This window comes from Apaloderma vittatum, unplaced genomic scaffold (genome assembly GCF_000703405.1).
Source record: "Apaloderma vittatum isolate BGI_N311 unplaced genomic scaffold, ASM70340v1 scaffold6832, whole genome shotgun sequence".
Lineage (NCBI taxonomy): Eukaryota > Metazoa > Chordata > Aves > Trogoniformes > Trogonidae > Apaloderma > Apaloderma vittatum.
Genome location: NW_009702989.1, coordinates 1310 through 28556, shown reverse-complemented (window position 1 = coordinate 28556; position 27247 = coordinate 1310). Strand labels below are relative to the sequence as shown.

At 38.8% G+C, this 27247-nt stretch overlaps 1 protein-coding gene across 2 annotated transcripts; it reads left to right on the top strand.

Moving 5' to 3' along the window:
* The first annotated feature begins 73 nt into the window (after positions 1-73).
* On the top strand, positions 74-27247 carry OGT (O-linked N-acetylglucosamine (GlcNAc) transferase). 2 transcript variants are annotated; one of them, XM_009864430.1, is made up of 22 exons: positions 74-117; positions 3972-4122; positions 5232-5475; positions 6381-6449; positions 9398-9514; positions 10825-10904; positions 12236-12431; positions 12664-12804; positions 13042-13142; positions 13334-13487; positions 13587-13688; positions 13945-14124; positions 15546-15704; positions 17060-17149; positions 18981-19106; positions 19850-20020; positions 20127-20243; positions 20322-20489; positions 24207-24359; positions 25061-25313; positions 25518-25641; positions 26223-27247. In XM_009864430.1, exons 1-22 carry the CDS (start codon positions 81-83, stop codon positions 26395-26397), a joined length of 3108 nt encoding a protein of 1035 aa, XP_009862732.1. In that variant the 5' UTR covers positions 74-80; the 3' UTR covers positions 26398-27247. The 2 variants fall into 2 exon arrangements, with proteins under 2 accessions (XP_009862732.1, XP_009862731.1); XM_009864429.1 differs by having other exon boundaries at positions 81-117; positions 3942-4122.

Sequence of the window (27247 nt, the reverse complement as noted above, 5' to 3'; positions counted from 1 at the left end):
CCCGTTTCAGCTGAGTGGGCCCCTCCTCGCCCGCGGCCCTTTTGCTGTCTTCACTAGAACCTCACTGGCCCCCTTTCCGGATGGCGACCTCTGTGGGGAATGTGGCTGACAGCACAGGTACTGTGGTTTGCAGCGTGGGGATGGACGCGCCGGGGGCCAGTAGCCCCTCAGCCCTATGGAGGCTGGGCCTTGCCTTCTCCCGGGGCCGCGGCGGCCTGCCCCTCTCAGGGCCGCGCCAGCTCGCCCCGAGTGAGGCGCCCCTTGGTTAAAGGGCCCGCTCGCGGTGGAACTTTCTAGAAGTGACGGCGTAGGCGAGGCGATGGCTCCGGGCGAGTCTCTCGCTGCCTTTGTGCTTGTCTCCCCACGCCTTGGGGCACCGACAGGCTGCCGGCAGGCCCGGGCGCGTCCCTTGGGGGGTTTCTGTGGGCGCTGCGCGGTCGCAGCTTGCGAGCTGCTCCTGGAGGAGCATGGCGCGATTAATTCTTAGTGCAGTGCTCTGTTATACTTATTCATAGAATGGCCTAGGCTGGAAGGGACCTTAGAGATATTTAATCCAACCTCCCTGCCATGGGCAGGGACACCTCTTGGTGAAGGCGTTTGTGCGGAGGGCGAAGTAGGGTAGCGACTCAATTCTGAACCTGACTGGTACAGAATCTCGCGCTACGCTTAAGGAGAATGGTCTTCTGTGTCATAGCTGAGAAGTGCAGTGTATTTCTGGACAGTAGCATAGCGTGCTGTAGCTAAGAAAGGTCCTGTCCTACATTTATTGTACAGATCTAGAACTTGAGGGATGGGTGAGAGGAGAAATCTTACTTTCCCTGTAGAGCAAAGAAAAAGTATTCTTTTTCAGTAACCACTGAAAGTTTGAAAAGACAACCCACCTGGATTTTTGGGTGTTTTTGTAACTAGAAGAAAGAAAGAGTATAAAAAGTTGAAACAAGATCTGAAAAGAGTAGAAATAAATATAAGATTCATGAAGAAAGAGATAGGATAGCAATAGACAGATAGGGATGTAAAGGGAAGTGGTAGTGATACAGTGGAGATGGAGGAGGTAAGTGTTGCAGTACAGTATTTCATTGCTCTTTAGCTATAACTGTGTGTCTTGTCACAGAGGCTGCAGCATTCTTTTGTAGCCCTGATCCCTGGAAGCGAAAAGGACATGTGCACGCTTGGGGAGAGTCCTGTATTCCTTGTCACCACCACCTCCCAGATGGAGGATGGAGGCAACTGTTCCTTTCTGGGCCTAGATTTATCTAAATGTAAGGTTGAGCATGAGTGTATGGTGAGTACTTAGGATGTTATTTATGGGGGAAAAAATGACCTTTGGTACCTTTGTGATAGTTCTGCATGGGTTTTTATTTTGTTTCTATTTTATAGAAGTCCCAGGAGAGATCATTGTCATAGCATGTACTAGGCTTTTCCAAGGTCATAGTCAGAGCACATTGCACACCTTAGCCTGGGTACATAAATTAACATAGGAAGACTTGATAAAGGAGTCTTCTGTCTGTGACTCTTCACTGCAATTATTTTCTTTAGAAATTAATTAAGTGAATAGCTATTCATAGCCATTATTATGCATTCTTTGGTTTTTAGAACTTTTCTTCCATCCAAGTTTATATTAAAAGTTTAGCTCATTTTGAACTCTGTGATGTAACTGTCACTTCTCACTTCTCAAGGATTACTGCTAAAATACTGGAGGTAGATGATAGATTTTTAGGCTGAGTGATTGATGTGCTTTCTCTTGTCTGGAGGTTGGGATTTTTTTGTGAAAATGAAAAAAAAAGAGTGTTTTGATGTATTTTGTTGCTTTTGTTAGCAATTCTTATTCACAAGTGTTAAACAGGGTATTTTGCACTGCCTTGTCTCTTGCCCTGGGAGTTGCAACTTCAGTTTCACTTTTTGCTCAAGTAGGCAAAAAGCAGCATTTAGATAACTGTTGAAACTTTCTTTCTGAGTAGTCATAAGAATTTGACTCTAAACTTCCTGTGTTTTTCTTTTGCTTTATCTTTGAAGTTTAATACCATCACTGAAATTTATTTGAAGAAGAAATTATTCATTTAGGCCCTTGGACATGCGTTTCCTCTATCCACCTTTCCTGTATTTGTGCCATCAGCAGGCAGAACTTGAAAATACAGTGACTGCCAGAGAGGCTAAACCTGTGTTGCTGTTAATGGCAGGAGGAGGGAGTGAGGAACATCCAGTTGGTACTCCAGTGTTATTACTGTCAGCTTCTTGGGCTTTGATAAGTGATACTGTCATTCTCATGCAGAGAAGCAGTTGTATCTGTTTGTTGCAAGTAGGTTTAACCAGATACTGAAGTCCACTTTTTCCGTAGGGTTTGGAAAGCTCTTAAGCTAGAAAATAGAAATCTAACCTAGATAAAAGATACTTGGTTAGTAATTTGCAAAGTATCTGAAAGCCAGTAGCTTTGCTAGTTCATAATGTGGAGCAATTAAAGTTTTTAGCACTGACAGGGACAATATGCTCTCTGGGAAAACAACTGTAGTTATGTCCTGTAGTGTTTACAGTCTTCAGAACTTACTAGTGCTAAAATGCAAATTTAAATAATTTATGTACATCCAAATTTCATAAAATACAGTGGATAGTAACTGCATCCCTAATATCTTTGTGATTATTTTGCTATCTTTATAGTTCTCATAAAAGACTTAAAGAGTCTCAGAGGATTTTTTTTTTTAGTACTTGACTGCAAAAAATAAGTGTACTTGGATATAGAGGTGTTTCCTTTATTAGGAAGGATTTATCCGTTTCATTTAAATTCAAAATACAAATTTTAAAACTCAGTAGGTCTAGGTGGGAGGTATTTCATGAATGGAATTTAATAACTGACCGCAGAGTCCTTGAAATGCTGGACTTTGGGAGGAAAATAAGTGATACTTACAGTAATCAAATCTTTTAATAGTGAGAGTCATTGGTATAAAGGCAGAATTTGAAAGGCAACACTTATTTCTAGGATGAATCGTATTTTTTCTGAGATGCACCTGTCTATTTTAATACAGAACCATGCTTTGTAAGAAATTTTACTTCCTTTTTGTGCTTAAGGTTGTTTTGCCTGAAACAGGTGGTGTTTTATTTTTTTGTTCTCCACAGCTGCATCTTAGATACTAAAATTTTGTTGCTCCCATTCCAACTGAACCTCTAAAAGCAGTAACTCTTTTCCTGTACGCTGTCTGTTTAATGGTTCATTCTGTAGGCCAGTTGCATAATCATTTAATTGTATTTGTCTCTCATCAGATATTATTCCAAGGCCGATTTTTTTTTTTCTGTGAAGGAACTTTTACTTATTATAGAGAGTGCAGAAATACAGAGGATTCAAGAGATTTTACATTTTGGTAGATTGTTTTTAAAGGGCTGTCACTACTGGCGCAGCAAAATTTTCTTTTGCTCAAATCCGTTGAAGAGTTTGTTTGCTGTCCTTAATTTTCATGCTGAGTTTTTAGAATTTGTTTTTAATACTACAAAGCATAAGATCTGCAATCTTGGGGGAGAGCGAAGAGAGTCATTGTTCTGTTAGCAGCACTTCTACTTTTACGAATCAAAGTATGATGTTATGTGAGGAATTTCTTTAAATACATTTCAAGTTAATGGGAAAGGATTAAATTACAAATATTCACAATCATTAAAAATTACAGGAGTGAAATTAAACATGAACATTCATTAAAAATGAATAGGAAACTATGTGTTTCCTATTATTCGCTGATGAACTCATGGGGTTGTACAGATAATGTTAAAAATATCATAGTAATAGGTTGGGGCATGAAGAACTGAGAGTTCAAACTGCTGTGTGCTTTAGTGTTTTATGTAATTTCAAACATTTTCATCCTTTAGTTGTCTGCACTTTTTTCACATTGTTTTGGCTTTTGTTTTGTTCCTGTTGTCTAACTTACTGTTTTCCCCCCTTAAATGTTTTGATGATTCTCCAGAACCAACGAAACGTATGCTTTCCTTCCAAGGGTTAGCGGAGTTGGCTCATCGTGAGTATCAGGCAGGAGACTTTGAAGCAGCAGAAAGACACTGCATGCAGCTTTGGAGACAAGAGCCTGATAATACTGGTGTGCTTTTATTACTATCGTCCATTCACTTCCAGTGTCGCAGATTGGACAGGTAGGAGACATGAGGGTTCTTTATAGTTTGCACCTCTAATAGTACTAAGTGTAGCTGACATAAGTTCTGTTCTAACCTTGGCTTCTTTTTTTTTATCACTGAATGCAAATATTGACTATCTTGATGGCAGCAGTAAGGACTGGTCAAAAGCACTGTTCTTCCTTTTTGAATTTTGTTAGGGTAAGAGAAATACAAATTTGAATAGCTAGCTTTATAGCAAGCAACAGATCTTGCTGTTGTTCTCATGTACTTTAATATTATATATATTAGCATTGGAGTGTCAATCACACTTGTGTCTACTAGAGGTATTTACATGTGTAAACAAGTCTTTTGTTTATTCCACCTGCAGTGTGGGAGTTTGTGTGATGTGTTGAGGTTTTTTTGTTTGTTTGTGTTTTTAAGCTGCAAGACTTTACAGCAAAATGGCATGCTTGGTTAAGGATTTTTGTCATCTGAAAGTTGTCTCTCTATTCTTCCTGCTTGCCTGTTTCTGGTTTTGCCTTCTTTGCATCAAGCATTTTGAACCTTACTTGTTCTAGCTTTGAATCTACATATGTGGGTTAAGAAAGTAAGAACTTGACTGAGATATTTTATTTAGGCTTCTGAATGAAACTGTAATAACAGTTCAGACATGGGAAAATAAAATCGGAGAGGATATATTGTACATTTATGTCTGTCAGCTGTGTTCTACTTTCTGAAAAGTGTACTGAGCAAAACGCTGCTTAAAGCATACAAATGCTGGAAGAGGCTTCACAGGATTTTTGCAGTGTTTTCTTTAAGTGTGTTGAGTTCAGGTTTGGTGAGATGACTTGAACACTACTCATTGTGAATGAGAGTTATCTTTCTTGAGTAGAATCAAAAATAGGAATGGGAAGATGATAGTTTAAGCTGGAAGAACCTAAACATATGAGGCAGCTCTGTAAGTCCAGATTTGTTCACTTTGCAATTGACTCAGTTAAGCATGAATGTTCATTAAGTAACTAGGTAAATAAGCAACACAAAGTCAGGGTTGGGTTGTGTTTTGTGGGGTGGTTGTTTATTTTTTGTTTGTTTCTTTGGGTTTGTTTGTTTGTTTTTATTTTTTTGCTAACTTCTCTAATTTTCTCCAGGTCTGCTCACTTCAGCACTTTGGCTATTAAACAGAATCCACTGTTGGCTGAAGCCTACTCAAATCTAGGCAATGTGTACAAGGAACGTGGACAGCTACAAGAAGCAATTGAACATTATAGACATGCACTGCGCCTCAAACCAGATTTCATTGATGGATATATTAATTTGGCTGCTGCGCTGGTAGCTGCAGGTGATATGGAAGGAGCAGTACAGGCATATGTGTCTGCCCTTCAGTACAACCCTGTAAGTAACACTTCATTTTACAGAACATCTCCATACTTTCCTGCTGTCTCAGGACACACAAATAGCAGATTTCAAAGAACGAACGAGAGACCTGTATGCCATAAACTCAGTGACTACTTAGTATTTTATTAAGGATCTTAGATTTCTGTCACAAAAAGTTCTAAAGTGCAAGTTAAAAAAAAAAAAGTAAAATTCAATAAGGACTGCTGGTTTCGTACTTACCTGTGTTGTTGAGATAACAGAAGAGCAAAGAATTGGTTGTGGTTTGGGTTTTTTTTTAATCCTGATGTCAGAAGTTTCAGTGAAATAACCTCATACTTAGCTTTGTGTGCTTTGAGCCAGTATTATTACAGTGAGGGAGCCACTGCTCAGACTTGAATGTGAGATCTTGAAAAATCATCAGATATTTATCACAAAGTCAGAAATTTCATGGTGATGAACTCTTAGATTTGTGCTGTGTAGTGGTTTACAGAAGCATTATTTCTATAGAATGAAACTGAGTGCCACTATGTGACTCCTGCAAAATACATCTGATGTTTGGATTTTTGGTTGTAACTGTTTTGAATTGACATTTTTAGTAAAAAGCACATCAGGCTGCTGCTGTCTGTTGTTTATTTTCATCATACTCGGTTTCTGTAGTACTACTTAGCATGGTGAAGGTATCTGCTTCCTGTGTGGTCATACGTTTTTGTGAAAAAAATACTTAAAATGCGGCATCGGTATGATGTGCATATATTGTTTTTGCTTTGGAAAAGCAGTTGCAAACCCAGTCCAACAAGAGCTCAGAATCTTGTTTCACTCTTGTTTCAGCTTAGGTGAATTTGTGTAACTTACTGTACTAAGGGGTGTGATTAGTGGCATTTATGTGCTGGATAGAAATAATGTAAGATGGTGTTTTCTTTCAGGACTTGTACTGTGTTCGTAGTGACCTGGGGAACCTGCTCAAAGCCCTGGGTCGCTTGGAAGAAGCCAAGGTAGGTGTTGGGTAGAATACATGTAAACACCATTGTTTTGAAAACTTGAACTTTGCACCAAGTCTTCAGATCTGCGTTGATCTACAGACAATCTAAGAAACTACTGAAAACTGAAGGCATCGAAACACCCCAGAGTAGTTGCAGGGCAAGATATGGCATGTCCATGTTTAATAGTTGGTTTAAGTCAAGAAATGGAACATTACCAAGCCTTTCTGCTGAACTAGACTATCTGATACCTTTCTGAAGTATTGAGCAGAGGCTCCATCATGGTCTTATGTGGAAATAAGTTAAAGTCCTTCAAATCTGAGGCTTGCCTGCTGGTGCCAAGCAGAGAGCCTGTGGTTAGCTCAAGACCCTTATATGATGCAGATGCTATTGAAAATGCTGCTCTTCTAAAGTCCTTTGTGGCTTGTAAGTGGAGAAGAAACGTACCCAAATGTTACCTTGTAATATTGGCTTTTAAAGATTTTTATTCTTTTTAACTTTTCCCTTCCCTTGATAGTGGAAGAAAGGCTAATAAATGATCAATAGGTGCAGTATGCAAACCTCCCAAATATTGTGTCTTCATGTCTTCCCTTTCCCCTCCCCCAAAATAAAGAAATCAGAAGGACAAAGCTGGTTTGTTTAGGAAATGAACTGATCGAAAGAAAACTTGCTGTAGTGGAAAGGTGGCTTCTAGCAGTCTTGTGTTTCCTAAACTGGGAATTTGAACACCAAGATGAGTTTATAATTCTTGGCATGTTAAAACTTGGATTGCACAAAGAAATTGTCTTGTTACAAGCCACCTTACGCGTCCGCGCTGCAGGGGTGAGGAGTGTGGAGAAATCGAGAACACTCTGGACTCCACATCTGTCACTCCAAGCCCCACGCGCATGCTAAAAAGTGGAGTGTATGAACAGCGTAGCTGTCTGTTTGGCTGCAGCACCGTTTGGGGAGGGGTACGATCTTTATGGGTAACGGGACTGCAGGTTCAAAGTAAATTATTTTGATATAACAACTTGGATGTGCGTACCATCCTAGGGCGACCTAACTGATTTGAAATTACTTTGTAGCAGCATTGAGAATTTGAACAGTCTTTGAGACACTTGATTCTCAGCCCACCAAGTGGACAGCTAACATGAACTGCACTTCACTGCAGCTTTAGTGTGACTGGTATAGGCCAAGACACTGCGCCTGCCTTTAGGTTGCTGACTTCTTTGTTTCAGAGCTCTGGAGACACCTAGTTTGAAAGTGTTATTCCGTTTTGTGATAACGTAATAAATGAGGAAAAACATCTTAAGTAAATTGCAACGTGTTTCTTTGGTTATCAGTTCATTTGAAAGATCAAGCCAGCAGATTCCTTACAGTCGGAACTAAAATTTCATTTCTTTGTAGATATTTCAGAGCCTTTCTTCCAAAAAAAAAGAAAAAAGTCCCTGCTGTATGCAGTTGCCCTGATTAACCCTCTCCCTTCTGCATGTCTCCCTTGTTACAGATTGTCCTCATTACCATGTGTTAAGACATATCCAAAAAAATGCAATTGCTTTGTTGAACTCTTACTAATGATCTTGTTTTATTTTCTCTCTTGTTTTTGGTTTTTCACCACTGATATTGTATTTAGAAGGTTTCAGGTGGGTGAAACCTCCTATTCCATGCGTAAGGTGCCTCGCTGAAGGGAGCTCGAGGCCTGGATCTAGGGCAGACACACACCTCCTCCTCCTCTTCCAGCAAGGAACGCACCGAAAAGTCACATGATGAGAAATATGGTAACGGGTTTGTAACTGCCACAGCAAAACCATTTGCCTCCATGCCTGAATCTTCTGTCTTGTGGCTTCAGAAACAGCTTAAAATACTTAATTACAAGCAAGTAATGTAAGAATATTTTATACTAGCCACAAATTCTTTCAAAGAAATAAAGTAAAAGTAAATTAAAATATATTTTAAAAGAAATAATTGGAGATAGTTTAATAGTAAAAGCTTCTAACTCTTCTGGTTGTTCATTTTTTTTCCTTTTTTCTTCTTTGTTTGGATTGCAGCGTTCTGCTCTTCTGATGATGCGCTGTGATCCTGCAGTAGCGCAAAGGCTGCGCAGCGGTAACGCGCATTGCGTGCGATTAAGCCCTCGTGAACGGTTGACTAGATGATTAATCTCTGATTGGGTGACTGCCCAAGTTCTGAGATGTAGCCTTTTGGATGCAATTGGGTTGCAATGCATTTAGAGTCCAGACATCAAATTTAATCTGCAAGTTTCTGTATGGGCCTGTCTGGTAGATTAATGATTCTGGTTGGCCGTTCACTGGACCTAGGGGCAATCAATATAGCAAAGCAGTTTGCAGCGATAGCGTGGCGCCGTGCTCTTTAGGATGCGCAGCGATTTCTTGCGCTTGCATTACAGGGACCTAAACCTTCATGCAATCCTGTCATTTGAGGTTTTGAAGCTGTAGATGACTGAAGGTATTTGAAGAAACTGGGAAACAGCATAGAGATTGTATGTGTCATCTCACTTCAGAAGGGCAATTAAAAATGAAGAATGGCTTCATCTTTTTCAGTAGTTTTTCTAATTTTTTTAAGTGATTTCTATCTGTTTTGGAATATTTCATAATTTACTAATATTATTTCACAGTAGAGTTGTTTTGACACAGTAAAGCATCCACTTGAAGGGTGGCAGATATTTTCATTGAACTACTTGAATTATTTCTAAGATGATTTCTGTGGTGACCTGGTGTCTAAAGGCATATGAATATTATCAGCATAACTGAAAAATGGTGGGCTTGCACTTGGGTTTTGGTTTGCGCTGGCGCAGGATCAACAACAGTTTGCAGCGCATTAGTTTTGGCGCAAGCTAGCCTATACTGCAGGGTCACTTTTGGCTGGTTAGAGAAGGTATACTAACAATTTTTTTTCTCATTTTTTTTTCTTTTTATGAATATTCCCCTTCCCTTGTATCTCTCTTCTTTAACTATTCCAAGGCCTGTTACTTAAAAGCAATTGAAACTCAACCAAACTTTGCAGTGGCTTGGAGTAATCTTGGCTGTGTTTTCAACGCCCAAGGAGAAATCTGGCTTGCAATTCATCACTTTGAAAAGGTAACTACCTAAGCCAGTCAGCTTCATTATTAGATTTTAATGTACGTACAGTTGCCTGCTTGTAGATGCTAGAAATATTTTGATTAGCAGAGAACTTCTTACGATCCTGCTAGCTAATATACTACGTTAATAATTTTTTTTAAAAATTTCCTGGTGTTTTAGACTGCTCGTATGCCACTACAGCAATGTGTTTAGAATTGCCCTAAGGGCTCGACATACAATTCATTAGGTTGTTTTAAGGTCCTTTTCTGGAGTAAGCTTTTTTGGGAATAATGTTTTTACATGCTTAATTTGTGAGAGGGAGAAACAACTTTCTGCTTAAAATCATTTTGGATGGTGATTTTGTTTCAGGTCCTACTGTCCTTTGAGTAACGGATAAGTGACACACTAATTCCTCTTCTCCAGGATTATTTTTTAATGCTGTTGTTTCAGATTTATCTACTTTATTGGCATTAACTAGTTTTCTCATACCTTCTAGTTAACATCTTAATTCAGTTTGTATGCATCCTTTTAAGTTTCTAAAGTGACCGAAACCCAGATCTAAGATGCGGTGGAGGGTTTCTTCCTAATATTTGTGAGTTAAATATCTACAAAAATAATTTCAGCTGCTTGGGATTTTTTTGGCTCTGTGTCTAGATATTGATAGGTTGTAAGTACTTTAATTTAGAAGTAGTAGTTGCCATGAGGAAGACTGTAAGAATGTGACCTGTCAAATACATGTAGCTTATTACTGCATCTTCCCTAACTTTATTGGTTCTTAAGCCTTTTGTATTTTACTAGCTTTGAAGGGAGTGAAAAATCTTTGAGTTACTTGGCTACTGAATTTTACCTACACACATGATACTTTGTGAAACTCTCTATTTTCCTGGGCTGCTGAAGTTTTAAAATACTGTCTTATTTTGCAGTAGATAAAGGATATGGATCAGGTTTTTTAGGGTTTTCTCTCCTAAAAAAATGAAAGACATGTATCATGGGTAGGCAGGAGTGTTAAGTATGATCAGCCTATCAAGAAATAAATATTTAATTCTCTATTCTGCAGTGGTTACAAGTGACTACGTAAGCTAATGAATAAATATGAAGTTAGTATGTGCTATCATTCTACAGATAAGTAACTTTGATGCTCTGTTGATTATATAACTTACGATTTCCTTCCTTAATTAATTGATAAAAGTTGTAGATGCTTACAGATGGAGTTTGTCAAATTTAAAGGAAAAAACCCCGTAACATAACCCTCTCAAAAAAACAGTTAGGTTTCATAGAGAGTGTTTTGGTGTTAATATTCAAAAGTGTTAATTCAAAAATATTTTCAGGCTGTAACACTTGACCCAAATTTTTTGGATGCTTACATCAATCTTGGAAATGTGCTGAAGGAGGCAAGGATATTTGACAGGTAAGTAAATATGTACTGTTACTCTGTCAGTGGTCTGTCAGATGTATCAAGATACAAATAAGGTTCCGGATGTAAAATCTCTTTACAGAGAATAGTAAAGACTTCTGCTGTAAGCTAAACAAGCAAATGACTTTGAAATGCATACAAAGCAGGTTACTGGAATGAAAAAATAAAAAGAATCCTGTGGAATGTATTCCTTCATGTTACTTTACGGTACTTAAAATGTTTAAAATGAGAGTTTCTGAAAGTATTGCTGAGAATATATTTGAAGTGATGACTGAGGACAAGTGAACTATTGGCATGAACCATTGAGTTCTCTGTTTTCATTATGTGATTCAGGATGTGATCTACAAGTGTGTCTCCTAGAATTTTCCTTCTTTGTAAGACAGGCTGAAATGCTGAAATTCAGCTAAGCATCTTGTTGAATATTCTGTATGTGTCTGTTATGTGTCGGCATCATGTTATTTTATGGAGTTGCAGTACTGTTGCTGTCTTTTTTGAACTAACTTGTTTTGAGACCTCTAATCCGATAGAAGAATTTTATATTTCTGGAAGAAGATCCAGGCTGTGGTGTTTATATGCAGTGTATCATATTGCATCTGTTAACTGGATTATAATTTCTGGTAGCTGTGGTCTGTGTAAATCATTCAGTGATTTGTGTTTTAACCATGTATTAATAGGTCAAAGAGGGGTATCTTTCCTCGTAATTTTAGACTATACATCACCTTTTTGAGAATTGCTGTAGTCATTGCCATGGAAATCATATCTGAATACAGTTAGTCATTTATATAGTGCTATCGGAGCATATAATTAAGATCTCACTTGTGAATAAAGTGAAGTTCAAAGCATAAGTGAAGCGTGATAGATGTGTTAGATTAGCAGAGAATAAAGACTTGTAAACATATGATACTGTTTTTGTTGTTACAATTCAGTAATAAGCTGGAGAAAAAATGGAGCAAAGGTCTCATGCTTATCCTAGTAATGAAGAGTTTTTAAAAAAGTAGTTGACAGCTTTACTTTTCCAGAAGACTTAAGTTGATCACTGTCCAGCATCGGGTGGGATTAAAACATTCCTTTTTTTTACAAGGTATTTCTTTTAATGTACCAGCCATTACAATGTTCAGCATAGCTTTAAAATGCTTAATAGTAATTCATACCTTACTTGGGCTTTTAATTCAAGCAGTACTCAGTTTTCAGTAACATCTTACAGGACAGATTTCTTGTGTTATCCCTTGCACTTCATTTTTTTTTAAAAGTAAATTGTTCTTATGACTGAGGTTAATATAACTGTTTCAGTGAGGATGATTGTTTACCTTCTTTTCTTGTTACAGAGCTGTAGCAGCTTATCTACGAGCTTTGAGTTTGAGTCCGAATCATGCAGTTGTACATGGCAACCTTGCCTGTGTGTATTACGAGCAAGGACTGATAGACCTAGCAATAGACACCTACAGGAGAGCTATTGAACTACAACCCCACTTCCCTGATGCCTATTGTAACTTGGCCAACGCCTTGAAGGAGAAAGGCAGTGTAAGGAATACTTCATTTCCTTTTTAAGAATTGTAAAAGTACTGTGAGTATTTATTTTAGACACTAGGTGTCACCATCTTAATAAAGATGGGATGTTACCCTCAGTCATAAAGAGTAATAATTCAGGAAATATCTACTTTTAACCCATTAAAAGTGGTTGTATAGTGATTTCTCATGAACAGTGCTGTTACAAAAAATCTTAACCATATTAACCATATACCTTTTTTTGAAGGTGGTAGAAGCAGAAGAATGCTACAATACAGCTCTTCGACTTTGTCCCACTCATGCGGATTCTCTCAACAACCTAGCAAACATCAAACGGGAACAGGGGAATATCGAAGAAGCTGTGCGTCTTTATCGGAAGGCGCTTGAGGTACAGTTAAATGTGATGAGGGAGAAGTGGGGCATTAAAGTTGGGAATGTGTAATACGGCACAGTTTCTTTTCCTCTTGATCACTCCTAAGTAGAGGAATGCTTGCTCAGAGACCTGAGTTATATAAAAATGAGTAAGAAGTGCCCACATTTGTTTGTTGTTTTTTTTTTTTTCTAATCTAGTGTGCTTGGAGCATTTGAGAGACAGACTATGTTTGTTTTTTTTTTTTTCTTCCAGGTGTTTCCAGAGTTTGCTGCTGCACATTCAAATTTAGCAAGTGTTTTGCAACAGCAGGGGAAGTTACAGGAAGCTCTGATGCATTATAAAGAGGCTATTAGGTAAACGGATACTATCTGTAATAGATCCAACCTCTCATAACAGGAAGGTGCCATAGATTTGTACAGAAGGTTACTTACGATAGTGTTTTTTAATTCAGATAGTTGATTTGCAAACTAAAAAGCTTGGATATGGGTTCTCATTACAGGAGGAGCCTTTATTGTTCATGATGTTTATTATCTTTATTTCTCAGAATCAGCCCCACATTTGCAGATGCTTATTCTAATATGGGAAATACTTTGAAGGAGATGCAGGATGTTCAAGGAGCTCTACAGTGCTACACCCGTGCTATTCAGATAAACCCGGCTTTTGCTGATGCCCACAGCAACCTGGCCTCTATTCACAAGGTAGCACATGCAAATGATTCAGTCTTGAATACGATGGGGCACTGTGAAAAATTACTCGAGGTAATTATTACCTGCTGACTCAATTCTGTGTCTTTACAGGATTCAGGGAATATACCAGAAGCCATTGCCTCTTACCGCACTGCTCTGAAACTGAAACCTGATTTTCCAGATGCCTACTGCAACTTGGCCCACTGTCTGCAGGTGAGAAAGACGAGGCTTCGATTGTAAGATTGCTCTGCAACAAATGGTAAGCTTGATCACCTAGCAAGTCACTAATTTAAGTGTAAAAACTAGACTTACGCTTTAAATCACAAGGTGAGATTATATAGCCATCAACAGTAATTGCTGAAGTTCTCAGTGCCATTTTTGGAAGAAGCATTAGTCTCAACTTGTGAAATATCTGATACAGATGAAAGGAAGCTGTTTTCCTAATACTCTTAATTTTCCCTTTCTCTAGATTGTTTGTGACTGGACAGACTATGATGAAAGAATGAAAAAGCTGGTTAGCATTGTAGCTGATCAGCTGGAAAAAAACAGACTGCCTTCTGTCCACCCACATCACAGTATGCTGTATCCCCTTTCTCACAGTTTTAGGAAGGCTATTGCTGAGAGACATGGAAATCTGTGTTTGGACAAGGTAGGAAGCTTTACAGAGGCCAGCAGTGGTTCAAGTACTATGCATTTTTGCCTATTCCTAATGAAAATCTAGTACTCACATAGTAAACATCAGCCTTTGTAATGTTATGAATCACTGACCTGTAGATAGATAGGATGTAGTTTTACTCATCTAGTTTTGCAAAGTGCATGCAAGGGGTGGTTTGGATAAGCAGAGTGAGTACATTATTCTTTCCTGACAGTAAAACAGATCCAGGCAGCTGTGTGAGTATTTCTCAAAATCTGTTCCTTTTCAGCATCTGTAGTGCTTGGAACCTGACCTTGCCTCTAGTGAATCCTTCCTGGAACGTGTGAGCTTTGTGTTTGATTTGCTCTGGGATTTCCAGACACAGTTGCTTTAGTGTCAGTGCTACAGGGCTGATTCAGCACAGTAGTAAATACTTCAGTATTCGTTGTCATTCTGTTTTGGAGTATTTTGTGTGCAGTAGAATAGATTCTTCCAAAAATTTATCTTCTCCTGCTGTGATTACTTAAGCGTGTGCCATTTCCACAAGACTGAAAAGCACCTTAAGCTGCCAAGAATGCAGTTGCAGTCGATGGCAAATTCTCTAACTAAAATGTTAGGCAACTTCCTTTTCTCTTCCGCAGTCATGGCTGTTGGAGATTGTGAATGTTGAAACGGACTGCTTGAGCAGGTTGCCAGTTACAACTGAAAAAATGCTGTCAGCTAGTGGGAGGGTCTGCTTAGCTAGAGCAAAGATCTTAAACTTAAGAAAATAACACTTAGCTTTCAGACTGGCCTGTCTTAATAGCCTGATAATTCTCTAAGTAATATTGGCCGTCACCTTACACCTGAGTGTTGCGGGTTAGGGCTGGGCTGGCCACTAAACGTGGACAGATGCTCCCTAACTCCCTCTTTCACCCCCCCACCCCACCCAAACAGGAAGGAATAGGAAATGAGGCAGATAGACTTATGGGTTAGGAAAGGAAAAAAAACTAGGACAGCTTTAATGAAACAATAATGGAAATAACAGTGACATGATAAAGAACTATATACGACTGTAAATAAGCCTGATATTGAACTCAACTTCCTCCCCCCACCCTGATAGCAATCATTACTGATGCTGCAAAGCAGGTGGTAGTGGGTAAGCCCCAGGCTCTGTGGCAGCAGGGACCTGGACACGGGAGCTGGATTCAGGAACTCAGGACCTGGATCAAAAGCAGGAGATCAGATGGAGTCCTCCCTGGACGCAGTTTGTGGATATTAAACATGGCTCCAACAGAATTACATATAATGCTGGTTTGAAATAACAGATGCCTGGAGACCACTTGCTTGTATGTGGGATAAGGCTAGTTCCGCAACTCATTTTTTATTTATTTTTGTCCCTCTGTTTAGCATTTGGTTCTTGAGTTTGTAAACAGATGTGTATGTTTTCTTGACAGATTAATGTTCTTCACAAGCCACCATATGAGCATCCCAAGGATTTGAAAGCCAGTGAAGGTCGACTTCGTATTGGCTATGTGAGCTCTGATTTCGGAAACCATCCAACCTCACACCTGATGCAGTCAATCCCAGGCATGCATAACCCAGACAAATTTGAGGTAAAAATACAACTGGAATGCTTGAAGCTTTAAATGTGTCTGTAAGTGGCACTTTTCCTTGGTGCAGGCAGCTGAACTAATGAAGAGAAATTTGTTTCTAATTTTTTATTTTTTTGTTTTGTTAGTGGGCATTCTAGTGAATTGAAGAGTTCTTCCATCTGAATCATCCTTTTTTACTAATATGAAGTGTTATTTATAAATAAGGTGAATTACAGATCTGTTGTTAGAATTACTGTAGGTAGGATTTATGGCGCATGGAATGGTTCCTGGAATAGATTTGTTTAAACTTCATGGTGCGACTTCTTGGTTGCTTCTGACTGAGGGATATACATCCTAATTTTTTTTTCTTTTATTTCTGTTACATTTTTTTCTGGTATACCTAAATTACAAACATGAATTTCAGATTGGTCTGACCTTCTTTCAAAAGTGTTTTTTATTAATCTTGTTTGTTTGCTTGTTTTGATTTGGGGATTTTTTTCCCTTACCTTCTTACTTTTTCCTAGTCACAAAGTCTTTGTAGTCTGAAATACTTGTGTCAAAGCTGCATGCTTCAGTTGTTATCAGAAGTGTGACTATGAAGCAGTTTTTTTTTTTCATTTAACAGTTAAATTGGTGGTCTGAGTACATCGGATGTGGGGTTGAATATACCATTAACCTTGAATCAATTCAAAACAAAGGACTGTGTGTCTTGTTCTGGAATTATAAAGCTCTACTGAGCTAAACTTAGATATTAAATGGAAGTTACCTGTTGGTTTACTAAAACCAAGCTTTTGTCCTGCAAGATAAATTCTCTGCATATTGGTTCTACTTGTTCTGTGTCTGTATGTGCCAGATGAGCTAAAGATGCTTGTTGACATAATCTGTCACCTTGAGTTACTTCAGATACATATGCACTTTTTTAATTGGTAAGAACAGGTCAATGTTTAAAGAATCTGTTAAAAAGCTTCCCCAAGGCTTAGCTTGTCTGTTCAACCTGAGTCATTGTTATAATTCTTACTAAGTACAAATTCACAAGTGTCTTGTGAAGGGTATTCTTGGCGAATGCAATGCTTATGCAAATCCATTTACTTTACCTTGCACTATTTTATATCTCTATGCAAGATGTGGTGCCATACTCTTGCACCTGGTGCAAATGTGTCAAAGGCCAAATGCCTCCTTCTTCCCCTTCCCTTTTTTTTTAAACTTCTTTCTCAGCTGGTACATGCCACACAAATAAATATAACATTATTTGTATGAAACTAGATGTAATTTCACTCATGTAATTTAAAACTGCAATACCATATTTTTTTTTATAGCAAAGTTATTTTCCTGGCAAGTTGTTGCAGATACTTGATCTTTGGTGTCTCATATTCTAGGTGTTCTGTTATGCCCTGAGTCCTGATGATGGTACAAACTTCCGTGTAAAAGTGATGGCTGAAGCAAATCATTTTGTTGACTTATCTCAGGTGAGCTTTTTTTTTTTTTATGCTTTGATCTTTTAGCAAAACTAAATGAAGAAAGAGATCAACTTGTACTTTGAGATTTTTAGTCATAGTCGTTTCTTGAATTAGACTGATGTTAGTCTTGTGGATTTTGGAGTTTGTAGATGTATTTGTATTACACCTTACCTAGGATGCAGTGATTAATGTGACCTCTGTGTGATCATTAAAATGTAATATTAGCAATATTGAATAACTGGTCCATTAGGTCTTAAGATAATAGTTACATCTAAATGTCATGGTCAGTCAAGATGCCACAAATGAGAATATATTTAAGCTTGCTTTGCTTAAGTGAAGCAGGACAGAGGATTTTCCCCCTCTACCAGTGTGGTGGGGTTGTTTTTTGATTTTATTTAGTTTTTTTTTAAATTCCATGGGAAAACTGATGGGGATTTCAGTATACACAGAAGTCAAGGAGCTGTTATGCTGTCTCACGATAACTGGCAAAACCCTAAAGCAACATGGGATATGTTCAGAACCTGCTCTCATAACTAAAAATGCTAAATTGATATCAGCAGAATTGCTCTTTGAGATGGATTTTGCCTGATCTTCTAAAAAGTTCTTTTAGAATAATGAGCTTCAGTTACACTTGTGGAAAGCTGTCCTGTCATCCTCTCTCTGCTGCTGCAGCTGTGGATGTTGAAAGATCTGGGTCATAGTAAAACAGGGTAGCAATTTCATATTTGTTGTTCCACTTAACAGCTATCTAGGAAAAATTATTCCTTTTGCCTAGTGAAATACACTGAGTTTTCCTATTCAAATTCTTGAGGTATCGAATGCATATTTTTAGGTTACAGTGCAAGTCTTAGAGTCTTGACAGGTAGAAGGAGTATGCTGTGGTCTCTTGCATTAGCAGTGTAACTTGCTGAAAATTAAACTGAGATGGGAACTCACATTGTTTTGTACTGAGAAGTATAAATGCCTATGTGCACGTGTTTACGCTGCTATAAAATATGAAGTAGCTCTTTCCCCTTTTAAAAAAATGAAGTACTTTTATGGTGTGTTGGCAGTAGCTAGAGAGTAGTTGGTTGACTTACCTCAAACTGAAGATCAGGAATAATTTCTGTATTACCTTAGTTTGGAAATCTACATCATCTAAATGAGCTTTGTTCATTAGTGTGTGGGGCTGTTCTGGTTTGTATAGCACAGTTTCTAGCCTTTGTATTTCATTTTACTGCTGTTGAACTAGACATCTGTCATGATTTTGTAATCTGCATGAAGATAATGACTAATTATATAATTAATTCTCAAAGGAATTTAAAACTGTCAAAAATGGTTTATCTTTCAGTATTATACAGAAAGACACACATTGTCATTTCCAAGCTTTTGCTGTTCTTGAAAGTCTTTGTTAATACCTTATGTGAAGTTCCGTTCAATTTTATCATCCTTCTTCATGTAGCCAAGAACTGAAGCAATCTGTGTTGCTTGGAGTTTCTTCTGTGGTCCATTTGTCACATTTTTGTGCATGACTTGCTGAGCTTGGCAACACTAGATACTGCTCCTGATTTGAATGTGTGAAGGGAATCTTCATGTACCAGAGTTAAAATTTCTCTCAGGAACTGCTTCAACTGTGTCTAGCAAACTGATGTTTTATTTGGCTTCAACAGGGTTGTTTTTTTTTTTTTTGATGGAGGAGTTTGTACTTCTGTAAAAGTAGGTGTACTTAGGAATAACGAGGTTTAAATCTCACTTAAATAATGCTGTTGACGTTTATCTATTGGTGCTCTGATGACTAACCACATTTATTACTGAACAACTGAAAACAAAAATAACTTGTGTTTATATATTTATTCTTCAGATACCATGTAACGGCAAAGCAGCAGACCGCATTCATCAGGATGGCATACACATTCTCATTAATATGAATGGTTACACCAAAGGAGCCCGAAATGAATTGTTTGCCCTGAGACCAGCACCTATTCAGGTTAACTAAGTTAAATAGCTCTGTATCTCCAAAAACCCACTTGTGAGTAGGAAGAGTTTTAATTCTGTCAGAGTGGAAAAACACTGAAGGTTTATGTGTATCAGTAAGCAAGAGAGACTTAGCGTATGTGAGACAAATAGGATTTTTCTGTTGAAGCAGAGTAGGGGGGTTTTGTTGTTGGTTTTTTTGGTTTTTTTTTAAATTTTTTTTTTCCTAATTTATTTATGGGCAGTTTTCTCTGTCCTGAAAGAGAACTCCTTAATTCTCTGAGGTTCCTGAACACCACTGGCTTTCTTGCTGAGAGCAAAGAAAGGGTATTTGAAGCAGTTCTGGGAATGAGTTGTTGCTTTTTAATCTCTCTAGACTTATTCAAATGACAATTTCACTACAGCAGAATCAACGTTAGGTTTTTTTTGACTAAAGATTTTCTGAAATGTCTGTGGAAAGAGAATGAGACAAGCCTGAATCAGTCACTGTAGGCTGCAGAAGTCTCAGCTAAGAGAAGCTGTAATAATGATGGTTAGTATTCTGACTGTAGTTGGATAGTTGCTTGATGGATCACTTTTTTAAGCGTGAACTGTTTGCTGTCTCAGCAGTGAAAGTCTGGAGTAAGTGGTTGTTCTTCAGTACAAGAAGAAACTTGAATCTGTAGATGGAAAATCTAACTTAAAATGTATTGATTTTTAACTTCCTTTAGTTTTGCGTTGCACCCGAGACTGGAGCTATGTGGTTTTGTGTTTTAGGCAATGTGGCTAGGTTATCCTGGAACCAGTGGTGCCCTGTTCATGGATTATATCATCACGGATAAAGAGACTTCACCGGTTGAGGTGGCTGAGCAGTATTCGGAGAAATTAGCTTACATGCCAAACACTTTCTTTATTGGAGACCACGCCAACATGTTCCCTCATCTGAAGGTATGTAGAAAGATAGGGCAAGAAAAGTAGGTGTTTTCTATAGCTGACTTTATACAACGGCACTTGGTAAGGGATCTTGTAACTTTTTTAAAACTTTTTTTAACAGAAAAAAGCAGTCATTGATTTCAAGTCCAATGGTCATATTTATGATAACAGAATTGTTTTGAACGGCATCGACTTGAAGGCTTTCCTTGACAGCCTCCCTGATGTCAAGATTGTTAAGGTGAGAGCTACTCCTTTCTGTATTCAGTCTTAGGGACTGAAGCTAGTATTTTCTCTGATCTTGTGTGATTTGTCTTAGATGAAGTGTCCTGACACCTGTGATAATGCAGACGGCAATGCCGCCCTCAGTATGCCTGTCATTCCTATGAACACAATTGCTGAAGCTGTGATTGAGATGATTAATCGTGGGCAAATTCAGATAACTATCAATGGATTTAATATCAGTAATGGCTTGGCAACTACTCAGGTAAGGCACTTCAGGATCCTATTCTCTTGGGTTTTATATCTGTATAATTTAGCATAATGAGGAAAAAGAAGGTCCAAATAAATGTTTATCTTCTGTCATGTTAATTCGTTTAATTCTCATACTGAAGGAAACTCACAGATGTGTTATAAGCCACAGATGCACTGGAAGATGACCTTCCCCCTGAAAGATAGAGGGGTTGTATCAAGAGGGTATCTGAAGTTTTTAAAGAAATTTACTCTTGTTGTATAAAGAAGACAATTATTCAGAACCAAAGCCGAGATTTGCTAATTGCCTGCAGCATACAGGGCATTTGTGAGCTGTTACCCAGTGTCGGTTGTGTTTTTCTTTACAAAAAAAGGGCTGAGTAATACAGGCCAAATTATTGCACTGTGTCTTAACATACACTTACATCGTCCTGAACTGTGCACTATAGTACTACCTCTTAGTGCTTAACAGTTCATGGGATTATGTTTAATATTTATTCCTTTGCAGAACAGTTTTTGCTTTTCAAAAGTACTGTATTTTGACATTGGTGTTAACTGTTTCATGAATTGTATTTGTTTTATATTCCTCGAGAGACTCTTATGTGTGCTGCCTTTTATTATCAGTGCTCTATCCATAACCTCACGCTTTGGTTTCTTTTTATTTCTTTTGTTCACAACTGAGACTTTTCCTATAAGTTAGTAATAGATTATGCCTTAGTTTGGTCAGTAAGTGTATTACCATTTTTTTTTTCCTGAAATTGTCCCCAGAGAATAATAGAGACTTCTTGTCTTAGAGCTCCACCACCAAGATGTGACAATCTGAGCTCTGTTGGTGCACTTTTAAAACAGCTTTTATGTCAGTGCTTCTTAGTGCTTGTTCTGATTTCATATCACCTACTTTTGGGGATAGTTTGACAAGAACTTGTGTATTGTGTTTTTGTGGTCTCCTCAGTGACCTGAATAAGTAGCACTTTTACCAGCTTTTGTTGAACTGAATTACCTTTTGTGTCTTCTAACAGAGTTAGGGACAGTGAGTAATTGTCATTTGTGTCAAATTTGTCAACAGTATACACTTATTTTGACTGGTGACACTGCCACTGAGCTAAACTTTAAAAATACATCAAATGTGTGTGTGTATATGTATATGTAAAGTGTCTCTATAAAGAAAAAGTCTCCAAATACCTGTTTTGTCCTATCTGTACTGATCATAGAATCATAGAATGTTCAAGGTTGGAGGGGACCTCTAGAGATCATCTAGTCCAACCACCCTGCCAGAGCAGGATCACCTAGGGCAGGCCACACAGGAATGCATCCAGTTGGGTTTTGAAAGTCTCCAGGGAAGGAGATTCCTCAGCCTCTCTGGGCAGCCTGTTCCTGTGCTTTGTCACCTCACAGTGAAGAAGTTTTTCCTTATGTTGAGGTGGAACTTCCTATGTTCTAACTTAAACTCATTTTTTCTTGTTCTAATGCTGGGCACCACTGAAAAGAGATTGTCTCCTTCCCCTTGACACCCACCCCTCAGATATTTATATACATTAATAAGATTCCCTCTCAGCCATCTCCTTGCAAGGCTGAACAGCCCCAGTTCTCTCAGTCTTTCTTCATCATCCTCATAGCCTCCGTTGGACTCTGTCCAGTAGGTCTCTGTCTCTTGTAATTGAGGACCACAAAACTGAACACAGTATTCCAGGTGTGGTCTCACCAGGGCAGAGTAGAGGGGGAGGAGAACTTCCCTAGGTCTTCTGGAGACACTTTTCTTAATGCACCCTAGGATCCCATTGGCCCTCTTGGCCACAAGGGCGCATTGCTGTCCCATGGACAACTTACTGTCCACTAGGACTCCAAGGTCTTTCTCCATGGGGCTGCTTTCCAGCAGGATGTCCCTTAATCTGTGCTGGTGCCTGGTGTTATTCCTCCCCAGATGCAGGACTTTACACTTGTCCTTACTGAACTTCATGAGGTTTGCCTTCGCCCAGCTCTCCAGCCTGTCCAGATCTCGTTGGATGGCAGCACAGCCTTCTGGTGTGTCAGCCACCCCTCCCAGTTTTGTATCGTCAGCGGACTTGCTGAGGGGGCCCTCTATCCCCTTATCCAGGTTGCTCATGAAGTTATTGAACACAACTGGGCCCAGCACTGACCCCTGGGGAACACCACTGGCCACAGGCCTCCAACCTGACTCTGTGCCTCTGATCACAACCCCCTGAACTCTGTTGCTGAGCCAGTTCACAATGCGCCTCACAGTCCAATCATCTATCCCACATTTCTTGAGTTTACCTACAAGAATATTACGGGGAACAGTATCGAAAGCCGTACTGAAGTCAAGGTATATGACATCCACTGGTTTCCCTTCATCAACCCATTTGGTCGTGCCTTCGTAGAAGAATATCAGATTAGTCAGGCAAGATTTCCCCTTGGTAAATCCATGCTACCTATTCTTGATAACCTTCTTTTCTTCCAATTGATTAGAGATGGCTTTCAGAATGAGCCGCGCCATAATCTTCCCAGGGATGGAGGTGAGGCTGATCGGTCTGTAGTTGCCAGGGTCCTCGCTCTTGCCCTTTTTGAAGACTGGAGTGATGCTGGCTTTTTTCCAGTCCTCAGGCACCTCTCCCAACCCCCATGATTTTTAAAAGATGATGGCGAGTGGCCCAGCCACAACATCAGTCAACACTCTCGGCACACGTGAATGCACCCCATCGGGGCCCATGGATTTGTGTGCTTTCGATTTTTGTAATAGTTCTCTAACGAAATCCTCACTGACCAGTGGAGAGTCATCCTCACTCCAGTTTCGCTCCCTTGCTTCCAGTGACTGCAGTTCCTGGGGGCTGGCTTAGACTGAGGCAAAGAAGGCATTCTGTAATTTTGCCATCTCTGCATCCTCTCTTATCACCTCTGTTATCATGTTATCATATCTGTTATAATGATGTTTCTGTCTTTTGTTGATCTCACCACTGCTTGTCATTACTCAAAACAAAACCCAACAACAAACTTCTGGTTTACTAATCTCAAGACACCTGCATGGTATCCTGATCATTCCACCGTTATCCTCTTTGTTTTTTTATTTTATTCCAATTATTTGTGAAGGCTGTAAGATCCATTCTCTTTTGAAAGTCCATTGGTAACTCTTCTAGTCTAATTTTCAGCATTTTCCAGTATTTCATCGTCAACTAGTTCCTTACAGGTTGTTAGTCTGTATCTTTAGTTTCGACAGTCTCTATTGTCTTTTGTCTTTAAAAAAAAAAAACAACACAAAAACCCCCAAGCCACAGAAAAACAACCAAACCAGAAAAAAACCCACCAAACAAAAACTCCTGTGGTTTTTAAGTAGTTTTTATTCTTCCTTGAAGTCTTAATTTTATTTTTGGTCTCAAGGAAATGAAGAGACTTTTCAAGGAGGGAGGGAGTCCATGTATAATGCCAGTTTATATGATTCGTCTTTCAAATTATTCCAGTTACTTGGAATTTCAAGGAGTTAATAGCAAGGGCATGAAAATGCCCAGGTTTTTTTTACTTTAGTGGTTGCAGCCTTGGGGTATCCATAAGCATGTACACACACCATTTAAAACCTTGTTATGGGTAAGTAGAGAATTTTGTTCTGTGTAATAAAACCAGAGATATGCTTACAATAACTTCATATGCTAACAGATTTTGCAGTATGTCTTAAGATAGTTCGATGGAGCATAGTCTTGTTTCCTGCAATTTCAGTGTACCAATAGTTGTTTTTTTTCCTTAGATTAACAACAAAGCAGCAACTGGTGAAGAAGTTCCACGAACTATAATTGTTACTACCCGTTCTCAGTATGGCTTACCTGAGGATGCTGTTGTATACTGTAACTTTAATCAGCTATATAAGATTGATCCTTCCACTTTGCAGATGTGGGCTAATGTGAGTATATCTAATATGAAATCTAAGGTCAGACTTCTGAAACATAGCTGTTCTGTTAGCAGAAATTTCATGCAAGTTAAAACTGTAACTGTTCTTGTGGGAAAACATGGACCCCAAACTGTTTGAATGCTTATGTTGCAGGACTTAGTATTAATAGAATATAGGATTTTTTAGGTTGATTTCAGATTGCATCTGTGCTTCTAGACAGTGAAGAATTACATCTTGGATGGTTTAAGTATGCTGGTACTTCATTGTGAGATAAATTCGGGTTTCCCTAGTCTGCACAATTAAGTCATAACCAGCCTTGGCTGGTAGATTGATACATCTGAGCACTGAGCATCTGTATTAAGTTCCATTTTATAGTGTATTGCTGAGAATTACTTCAGGGGCAGTTTCTTCATGTTCTGTAGCATGGACTTACAAATAAAGGAGATGATAAATTCCAAGATTTACTGTTTCAAGTACTGCCCTATGAACTATTGCTTAGAGTTGCTGCCTCTTTTGGTAGGGTTAGAAATGCAAGCCTAATTTTTCCACTCAAAGCAGTGATTTGTTTTTTTCCTGCTTTATGCCTCAGAGAAGATTAGAACTGTTGAATAATTGTGCCTTTTGCTTCATTTTGGTACATGATAATTTCTTGTTTGGAAAAGGAAATGTTTCTGACAGAACTTTTTGTATTTCCTGCTTCGTTTTTGTTATAGATCCTAAAAAGAGTTCCGAACAGTGTACTGTGGCTGCTGCGTTTCCCAGCTGTAGGAGAACCCAATATTCAGCAATATGCACAAAACTTGGGTCTTTCTCAAAACAGAATCATCTTTTCTCCTGTTGCCCCCAAAGAAGAACATGTGAGGAGAGGGCAGTTGGCTGATGTTTGTCTAGACACTCCACTTTGCAATGGGCACACAACTGGGATGGATGTACTCTGGGCTGGGACTCCAATGGTCACTATGCCAGGTATGCAACGGAGAACCTACATAGAACAGATGGTTTTGAATTTTACTGATTTTTTAGTAACAAACAGCAAGCCAAATAAATTTCGCTCATTGCAGATGCTGAAGGAAAGTAACTGATACTCTGCAATATATTACTTGATAAGCTTACTTCTGCTATCAGGTTTGTTTTGTTTTGTGGTTTTTTTTTTGTTTTTTTTTTTTACAGGCGAGACTCTTGCATCACGAGTTGCTGCCTCCCAGCTTACTTGCCTGGGTTGTCTTGAGCTCATTGCAAAAAGTAGACAGGAATATGAGGATATTGCTGTGAAACTGGGAACTGATCTGGAATAGTAAGCAATCTTGTACTGTGTAATGTGGTAACATCAGGAATATAAAGTGCTGTATTTGGACACAGTGCTAAAATTTATCAGTAGTTTTAATCTTGTAGATGTTTTAATATTGGAAAGAGCTAGGCAATCCTCGTCTAGAGGTTTCTTGTCTTGCAGTAATTTGGCTTCTGCTTTTACGGTAAACCTAATAGTGGCTCCAATTAAGTAACAGTGCTACCTGTTCTTAAGAAATTGGTCATGTGCAGGCTCTTACTTGGTAAAAGGTGCAATATAGCTCACCTTTTGGCTTTTTTATATTGAAGATTAAGCAGTTTGTCACTTACTACAAGGTGAAATGGAACTGTAACAAGATAATGCAACAAGTTAATGTGTTAATTTTGCAGCCCTTGTGAGTTGAAGTGGTTATGCTGGTCTGTATCAAAAAATGATAAGGAGATGAAACAGAAATGTGGAAGTGGTGGAGCAGACATTTTTGAAACATTTCTACTGGCAGTTCTGGGTTAGCTAAAAATAGTAGATTTCAAAAGTGAGTAGTATTATGAAGTGTTCAGAACCTCTCCTGACTGTCAATCTCTTTCTAGCCTGAAAAAGGTACGTGGCAAAGTCTGGAAGCAGAGAATATCCAGTCCGTTGTTCAACACGAAACAGTACACAATGGACCTGGAGCGGCTTTATCTTCAGATGTGGGATCACTATGCTGCTGGCAACAAACCAGACCACATGATTAAGGCAGTAGAGGCCAGTGAGTCTGCATGAAGAACGACTGACTGTGCCTACCCAGAACTCTCCAGAACTGAGCCTCTCAAACACTTCTGCAGAGATGATGAGCTAAAAACTGTGCATTTCTACTTAATCTGCCTGGTACTCTGTGGCTAAAGTAATACATGATGGTGATTAAAGCACAGCCAGACATTTCTTGCTAGACTCAATAGAGCCTGGGATCCTTTTATTCCATGAGGAATTTGAATGGGATTGAGCCGTATACATGTGAGCCTGTGTGTATGAATGATGTAGTGGTTGCTGGGTAAAGTTTGAACTGCTCAACCAATTATGTTTTCATTAATTGATTTAATCTTCCCATGAACCTTTCCCCTTTAATGTGGATGGAGAACTGGAGCATTTTAACTTCTGATTTTTGGGTACTCCTCTTGATACGTGTGTGGCTCTCCAATGCCAAGATTTCCAGCTAGTGAGTGGTGTCCCCTGCATTAATTTCTAAACTGTGTGGACTGAAAGGGCATATTTGCTGGTGTAGTCTTTTTTTATAGGTTTTATAAACCACACGAGCCTATATCAGCCTTTTAATGTTTGACCTTTGTTTTGGAGCTCTCTGTAATGTATTGGTTTAGTTAAGGACTTTGTTCTTTTTGTTTCGTTTTGAAGCTTCTCCAATAACTCAGCTGATTGGCTTCATGATGGCAGCTCCTATTTTGTTGAAAAAACAAATTTGATTTGAATTTAGTCCTCCCCACAAGTGTTTGAGGTAAACACAAACTGGTGCCAAATACCGATCTTTCAGGAATGATTGTTAATTATGTATAGAGGTGCAGTCCTTGGTACTGTAGCAAAGACTTTAAACAAAAAATAAAGCTTTGGTTTGCCAGTT